At 39.0% G+C, this 9050-nt stretch overlaps 1 protein-coding gene across 1 annotated transcript; it reads right to left on the reverse strand.

The window, feature by feature from the left end:
* Window positions 1–3129: 3129 nt before the first annotated feature.
* Window positions 3130–4244, reverse strand: LOC131309577 (uncharacterized). The gene is made up of 3 exons (XM_058336193.1): window positions 3906–4244; window positions 3372–3856; window positions 3130–3271 (listed from the first exon to the last, which is right to left on the reverse strand). Exons 1-3 carry the CDS (start codon window positions 4242–4244, stop codon window positions 3130–3132), a joined length of 966 nt encoding a protein of 321 aa, XP_058192176.1.
* Window positions 4245–9050: the final 4806 nt, after the last annotated feature.

A 9050-nucleotide genomic window follows, 5' to 3' on the forward strand; every position in this document is an offset into this window, starting at 1 on the left:
CCCTCAATTCTACGAGGGAGATTTTTCCATATTCTGTCTGCAATTGGAAGATCTGAAGGAGCCTCTTCTCCGTTCAAATAATTCCACTCTTCTTTCAAAAAACTGCAGATAACAAAAAGATAATAAAGCATTAATTTTACCACTCCCCTTTAATACTTTGTTGTAACACCCAACATTTCTCTAAAATATTGGAACTTTTCCTTTGAAAGAGCTTTGTTGAAGATGTCCGCCCCTTGGTCTTTGGTTGCACAATACTAGAGTTGAATCTCTTCATCTTCCACGGCCTCTTGAATGAAGTGATGCTTGATGGCAATGTGTTTGGTGCGGCTATGGTAGACAGGACTCTTTGTCATTGCAATTGAAGATTTGTTGCATGTCACACCAAATTGGAGTAGCTTCTCCTTGCTTTCCACCAACATCCTCTAAAATCCTCCTTAGCCATATTGCTTGAGAGGTTGCCACTGATGCTGACACGTACTCGGCCTCGGCGGTAGATTGCACCACGGTTTGTTGCTTCTTAGATGCCCATGAGAAGACACCCGAGCCAAGAGAAAAAGCATATCCGGAAGTGCTCTTCATATCATCGACACAACCGGCCCAATCATTATCAGAAAATCCTAGCAATTTTGCATCAACATTCTTCTCATACAAAATGCCATAATCAATTGTACCTTATAAGTATCTCAAGACCCTCTTAGCCACTCGAAAATGAGTTTGGCTTGCATTGTGCATGAATCGGGATAACATGCTTGTAGCATACATGATATCCGGCCTTGTGATAGTCAAGTACAACAAGCTTCCAACCAAGCTTCTATAAAGAGATTCATCCACCTTTTCGCTTCCATCTTCTTTTGACAATTTCTCATTCACAATCAAAGGAGTTACAATCGGCATGCATTCTCTCATCTTGAACTTTTCAAGAAGAGTTCTTACATACTTTCTTTGATAAATGAAAATATCCTCTTTGCTTTGATAAATTTCAATGCCTAAGAAATAATGCAAGAGACCCAAATCACTCATTTCATATTTCTTCATCATGTCTCTTTTAAAATCCTCAATAATTTTCACATTGCTACCAGTAAAAACCAAATCATCAACATAGATAGAAACAATGAGAATATCGGTGCTACCTTGTGTCTTGATGTCCAAGGTTGGCTCACTTTTGCTTCTTTGAAATCCTCTTTCATTGAAGTAAGAGTCAATCTCACTATACCAGCCCAAGGTGCTTGCTTTAGCCCATATAAAGCCTTTTTCAACTTGTACACTTTTTGTTCCTTGCCTTTGACAATGAAGCCTTGAGGTTGATCAACAAACACATCTTCCTCCGAGACACCATTCAAGAAGGCCGATTTCACATCAAGTTGATACAAGAACCATCCCTTCAATGCCACTAAGGCAACAAGAGATCTAATTATGTCATGTCGAGCCACTGGTGCAAATGTCTCTTGAAAATCAATTCCGGGTTGTTGAGAATACCCTTTTGCAATAAGTCTTGCTTTGTGATTTCGAATGGAATCATCGGGGTTGAACTTTGTTTTGAAAATCCACTTCACACCAATAACTTCTTTGTCTTTTGGCTTCTCCGCCAACTCCCAAGTTTTGTTCTTCTCGATAACATGAATTTCCTCTTCCATAGCTTTCTTCCAAACTTCCTCCTTAATTGCTTCTTCAAAAGTCTCCGGTTCAACAACACAAAAATTACAACTCGCATACACATCACTAAGGCTTTTCATTCTTCTTCGAGTTGAACTTGGAGATGAGGAACTTGAGCTTGATGGAGAAGTTGGAGGAGTTTGATTTAGAGCTTCAAGATCATCATATTCTTCATCTTCTTGACTCTCCAGTTCTTCATAATTGAAAGGGACTTAGTTTTGCACCACATTCCCCTTCCAATCCCAATATGCCTTCTCATCAAATAGAACATCTCTAGAAATGATCACATTGTTTGTGGTCAAATTGAAGAGTCTATAGCCCATTTGATTAGGAGTTATAACCCTCAAAAGTACACTTTTGACTAGTTTCATCAAACTTGCTCCTTTTAACTTTTGAAACATGAGCATAACAAATTGACCCAAAACCTTCAAGTGATTTATGGATGGCTTTCTCCCACTTCAAGCTTGAAATGGAGTAATATTTTCAACGGCCTTTGTTCGGTATCAGTTCATCAAGTAGACTGTCGTATAGACGACTTCACCCCAAAAAGTCTTGGGCAATTCCTTCTCATATAACATTGATTTTGACGTGTCCTCTATTGTTCTATTCTTCCTCTAAGCCACTCCATTTTGTTGTGGAGTGTACCCAACCGTTAGTTGTCTTTCCATGCCAATGTCTTCAATAAATTTATAGAATTCATTTGAAGTATACTCGTCACCCCTATCACTTCTCAAAACTTTCATTAGATAGCCACTTTGTCTTTCCACAGGACTTTGAAACTTTTTGAAAATTGAGAAAACATCTGATTTTTGCCTCATGAGATAAACCCATGTCATTCTAGAAAAATCATCAATAAAAATGATAAAGTACTTGTTACCTCCATGAGTAAACATATCCATAGGCGCGCACACATCGGTATAAACAAGCTCCAATGGTGCTTTAGCCCTCCACGCCTTGTCTTTTGGAAATGACTCCCAGTGATGCTTTCCAAGTGCACAACCTTCACAAACTTGCTTGACTTCATGAATAGTTGGCAAGCCATGCACCATGTTCTTTTGTTGTAAGTTCTTCAAGCTTTGGAAATTCAAGTGCCCAAATCTTCTATGCCAAAGCCATGAGTCATCAAGCACATCCACCTTCAAGGCCACATTTTTGCAGTAGCGAAAAGTGAGAGGGAAGCTTTTATTCTTCTCCATCTTGACTTTTGCTATAACTTGGTTTCTCCCCACTTTGTCATAAATCTTGCAAGAGTCTCCTTCAAATTGGACAGTGTACCCATGCTTTATAAGTTGCCCAACACTCAAGAAGTTTTGCTCCAAGTCCAGAACAAGTAGCACATCCAAGATATTCCTTGTCCCCTTTTTTGTCTCTACGGTAATAGTACCCTTTCCCTTTGCTTGGACTAAGGCACCATTCCCCATCTTTACTTGAGAATTGGGGAAGTATCGATCTTCACAATGATACTTTCATCTCCGGTCATGTGGTTACTACAACCACTATCAAGGAACCACACATCATTCTTTTGCTTGGAAGCTGCTTGACAAGCATAAAATATGCACCCTCCACCTTCTTGCTCTTCGGTGTAATTAGCTTGTTGATTGTTTGTGACTCAGCAATCCTTTTTGACATGCCCAAATTTGTTACAATTGTAACATTGTGGCTTCCCTCAAAACCAATAATCTTTATCAACATGACTACCCCTTTTATAAATTACACACCTTGGTTGAGTGGACTCATCATTCCCTCTTGCTTGAAAATTGTTTCCCCTACGAAAATTGTTTTCACTTTGAAAATTGTTCCTTCCTCTTCCTCTTCCTCTATCATTTCCACCTCTTCCTCGTTCAAAATTTCCACCACTTGAAAATTGCCCTCTAGATTGATTATGACTTGAAGAAGATCCTTTCCCTTGGGGCTTTAGGGTACTAACATTAAGCTTAGATTGAAAGATACTCTCAATTGACTTTTCGGATTGCCTATTCGATCTTTGCTCAAATTTCTTAAGGGAATCCATCAATTCTTCGACACTCAAGGTGGCTAAATCTTGAGTATTTTCAATAACGGCAACAATGGGATCGTACTTCGTCGGCAAATTAATCAAGATTTTCTCAACAATTTTTTGAGTAGCAACATCCTCCCCATATGTTTTCATTTGATTCACAACATCCATAAGTCTAGAAAAATAATCCTTCAACAATTCACTATCCTTCATTTTCAAATTCTCTTCTCAAAGATAGGAGTTTTATGGTTTTTACCTTCAAGTTGCCTCTATACTCATTGTAAAGAATATCCCATGCTTTCTTGGCTTGGGTTTCATTGATGATTCTAGGAAAGAGGTTGTCGGAAATACCTTGTTGAATCGTGGAGAGGGCTTTTGCATTCATCCTATTATCCACCTTCAATTGTTTCTTTTGGTCATTTGTCAAAGTCTCCACACCTTCATAATCTTCAGACCCATCTTGAAAATATTCCCAAACATCATTTGACATGAGTTGGGTCTTCATCTTCACACACCAATAATCATAGTTTTCTCCATTGAGAAGTGGAAAAGAAAGTGGTAGAGCTCGCATGTTTTGATTGCTTGAACTTGCCATTGTTGTAGACTTTCTAGGGTTTTGTTTCCCCTTCACAAATCTTCACTCCCAACTTGTTCTTGATCCAACAAAGCTTTGATACCACTTATGTTGGCTTTTCCCTAAAAGCTATTGTTGATTTTAGTGGAAGAACCAAGAGAAAGTGGGAGGAAATGGACCGCTCAAATGCAGTCACTGTTCTCGGCAAAACAGGGGAGGAAAGAGGGCTCGCTGGAAAGCAGAGGAAAGAAACGAAAAAATAGGGCAGCTCTGATGCCTTTCTCATTCAACTTCACTTTATATACTAGGTTCATTACATAACATAGACTTGGGCTTTACCTAGCAATTGGGCCCATAACAAAACAAAGAAAACTAGCCCATCACAAATATAAAATATATCCCAAACACAAACGTAACACTTAGCCCAATTACAAAAAGATAATAAAGCATTAATTTTAACAAGTAAGACACTGGTTTCTTTGTTTTCAAGAAAGCTATATAGTTGAAAGTCATGAATTTACACAAGAAGCAATAACGAGTAACAAAGTTTTCAGACAACACACAAAAAATATATATATATTAAAAAATTGCTCGAAAATGGAAGTGACCTGCTTATGCAACAGAAACAAGAAGAGAGTAAAACGAGGAATTATATGTTCTAGTTCTCACTTTCCATAGTCAAGTACCTTGCAGTTATAAAATTGTCGGAACTCCCTATAAGCCCGTACACGATGAAACTCCAAACAGAAAAAGTTTAAAGAAGCAGCCACTTGTCCAAGTATTTCTCATCTGAGAAACTTGTTTCCTTCCCCAGCACAAAAATGTAAAACCTTAGACTTCTTGTAGCTGAAATATGCGTCATTAAAACAACCACATGTAGCTACACTTCAAAGGTTTCCTAAGTCTCACCTTTTAATCTTGTCAAAAATTAGGTTATTGATTTTGATTATCTATTTAGTAAAGGCCCCGATTCTTGATTCGAGGTACTGGGAGCCTCTATCTCCCGAGGGTCAAATGTTGTAACCAGGCGCGGGGCTCTTAAAGGATCGAAGGGCTCAATAGAATCGATCGGAGTTTGGTAAAACGCTCAGATCCGAAGTGTCTCGCGTATCTACTCATCGATAACTGGAGAAGAGATAGAGCTGCTGGAACTGTCCGAGGAGATCTCAATGACCATTTGCCCCTACCTAGCAAAAAGGGATATGCAGGACCCATTAGCTACATGCTTGGGTAGAACAGAAAGATCTAACGCTCAGGATGGAATGGTCATCACTCCTCGGAACCTCTAGGTCTCAGGCAATAACGGGATATCCTTCCTCGGGAAGAACACCTGGGGCCGGGAATTATCTCAATGGCCTCGGGAAGGAGATACGCCTTGGGAAGAATATACACATCAAGAAGAATATGAACAGTGCCATGAATAGTGCACAACCATGCTCCAGACGTCGTCCGACGGCGGCGGACGACGTCTCCGCCTCAATGCACGCAAAAAACAACGGAAAACATGGAAAAAATGATCAAGAACTGAAGATTAACGCAGAGAGATCAACATACCTGAGATTCGTAGGAAGATCTGCCACCAAATCACACGAAGACTCGATCGAATGAAAGGAACGGTGGTGGTAGCAACCGAGAAGAGAGGGAGAAGAACGTTGTCTCTTGCTCTCCAACCACACCTTTTATAGGGGGAGATTCGAAAGGGTGAGCGGAAAACGAAGCACCTCGCACCAAGCTGTCGGATCCTTAACACGTGGCAATCATCAGACGATCAGTATCGAAAAGCCTGTGCAGAAGCGGAACGCCGATTACCGAGCCATTGGGCAACTGACACGTGTTCCCGAGGGGACGTTTCGTACCAATTAACTGACGTAGCACATTCTGAGACGCATACCAGCACGAAACAACCTGGTAGTGTTTAACACGTGGCTCCTAGGGCTGGGACTAGCAGTTTGATGATTATCGAGACCGCTTTCCGCGTCGGTTACCTGCGGATGAAGGACTCCAGCAATGTGGCAGTTCGTGAGCATAGTCAACTCCCCCGAGCTCAAAAAGAACGCTCCGACGAGTTAAGGGACTATTGTAGTGGCTCCGGAACCGGGGCTCAGTCGTCCCACCGAGCCACATTGCACCGAGCGTTATAAGAATTCCTGCCAACTGTGATAGGGGAGTCAGAAGGATCATGGCGTTTCCCTCGATATGTCGCTCGGTAAAAGGGGTCTGATCGGGGTTCTGTTATTCCCTAGTTGTAACAACTCCGATTTTTAGTAAATAAAAACTTCATTGTTTATTCAAATTCTTAAATTTCTCTTTGATGGCTTATTGATTTTCTTGTTAACTTTGTTAATCCGTCATACTTAGATTATATTTCTTGGCTAGAGATTCTACTTGGCAAGTATAGTTAGATTCTAACCAATTAGTTAGAGGGACCTAACTACCAATTCATCTAGTTACTTTCTTCTAACCCTAGATGAGCCTTTTGAACCTTCTTGAGCCTTTTTGAACCTTCCAAACCCGAGTGGAACCCTTTGGACCTTTAACCTTTACCCATTGGACGATAAAAGTTAGGAAAACTTTAATCCTTTGGACAATAGACCTTTCATCAAAGATCTTTTGATAGATTTGTTAAAGTACAAGGATATAGTTATATATAGGTATATATACACATGCCTAAAGGACATATGGTATTATTCTAGTGTATATAGTACCTCACCCTTTTATTCATTGGTCAATAACCGTTAGGGAAATTATTATCCATTGGATAATAGAATTAGTAAGTACTAGGGTTTTATTTAATAATCATTTCCTAGATTTTCCATGTGATGATATATTTATATAAATGTATATGTGTGTACTTTATAATATATACCCTAGATTTCCCTAAGATATCTAGTATTTTAATGGAGCATGTGACTAATAGGATTATTTTAATAGGGAATTTAGATCTTATAATTTTTTATTGGATATTGAAAATCTACCTAGATTGCATGGTACATACTTTTACTCTTATATATATATATATATATATATATATATATATATATATATATATATATATATATATATATTGTTATGTACTTGGACTTATATATATTTATATGTATATATATACTTATATTATTTCAAGTACACGTGTTTATTTGTATAGTTTAATAGAAAATCTTGACTTGAAAATCTAGTAAGATTACATAGTACTTATGTACTTATATTTTATAGTCTTTCTCATATATATATATATATATATATATATATTACATTGTACTAGAAGAGAGAGAGAGAGAGAGAGAGAGAGAGAGAGAGAGAGAGAGAGATTTGGTTGTACCTTGTCTTGAGCTTCCTTGATCTTCCATTGTACTTTGACTTGATATCAATCTAGGGTTATTTACTTCTTTCAACCAAAAATCTATCATCCAATGTCCTTTGATATTCTTTAATCATAAAATCTTTGTACAACCCTCCACCAATCTTTCCATAATCCTATTCAAAGTACCAAAATCTAGCCTTGCATGCCTAGAACTAGGTAGGAGTTGTACAAGCAAGCCATAACCTAACCCATCAAGCTTTCAATCAAGCTTGACAAGTGAAAGAAAAGTGAGATATATAGAGAGAGAAAGAGAATTCGGTTGAGAGAGAGAGGAGGAGAGCCTTGGCCTATAAATAGCAAGCCATTCCAAGCTTAAACTCACACCTTCACTCTTTGCTCCAACTTCTCTCTAGAATTTCTATGCTTTCCAAGTTCCAAAGTTCTAGTTTCTTGAGTTTGCTTGAAGTTCTTGAGAGCTACCACCAAACCACCTCCAAAAACCACCCTAGATCTTTATAGTAGCCTAGTTTAGTTAGCAAAGTTGTTTCTAGGAAGAGAAAATTCATCTCTCTTCCTTTCGAAGCAAACCGGAGCCGTTACGCCGCCGATTCGCAAAACCGACGACCTATTCTCAAAAACCGACCAACCGCCAAGAAGTATGGTAGAATCCCTTGTCCCCTAACTCTACGTATAGAATCGTATGTTAGAAAGAAGAATGTCTTTACTCTTAGTTCAAAGTATAACATGTAATATGTCTAAGTAGATAAGGTTATCTATCTTGTGTTTGGATTACATGATAGGCGACGACTTATTTTCGCTAAAGAAAGTATGAACATGTTGAATAATCGATTGTTACTCCATTAAGCATATGTTGTTTAGAACTTTCCACAAAGGAAGAAACTACGGATTTTTGGAATATTATCGCTTGACCGAAAGTATTCGGATTTTGATATTTAAAAGGGTTATGAGCATACTTACATGAATTGCTTGTACTACTTGTGGTATAATATTGAGTTGGATGATCTTGTTAGTTTAGTTTCAAGGTTTCAATGAATGTTTTATGATGTGAAAAGTCCTACCGCGGAGTCGACGCATGAAAACGAGACACGAAAATCGAGAAAGTAGAAACATGACACCTAGGGTGTTGTTAATGAAAAGGCGTGTTTTGAAAAGGTGAAATATTTTGGAAACCGCAATGTGGCCGGACGTGGTAGCCCATTGTGTGGTGTGTGTTTTGTGTGCCAACGGGAACCTGGGACGGCGGAACCATTATGAGGATACTCGGGAGACCGGAACGGCGGAACCGAGGTTGGGTGTGTGGCTTGGTTATCCGCGGAGAGGAGCCAATGCAATGTGTGCCAATGGGAACCCGGGACGGCGGAACCATTGTGAGGATACTCGGGAGACCGGAACGGCGGAACCGAGGTTGGATGTGTTAAAAACGATTTTGAAAATGTGTTATGGTTAAAAAATGTGGAAAATGTTGACACGGTCTACGAGGAGTCGCATAGGAGAAACTCAAAAAA

Source organism: Rhododendron vialii, chromosome 12a, assembly GCF_030253575.1.
Source record: "Rhododendron vialii isolate Sample 1 chromosome 12a, ASM3025357v1".
Lineage (NCBI taxonomy): Eukaryota > Viridiplantae > Streptophyta > Magnoliopsida > Ericales > Ericaceae > Rhododendron > Rhododendron vialii.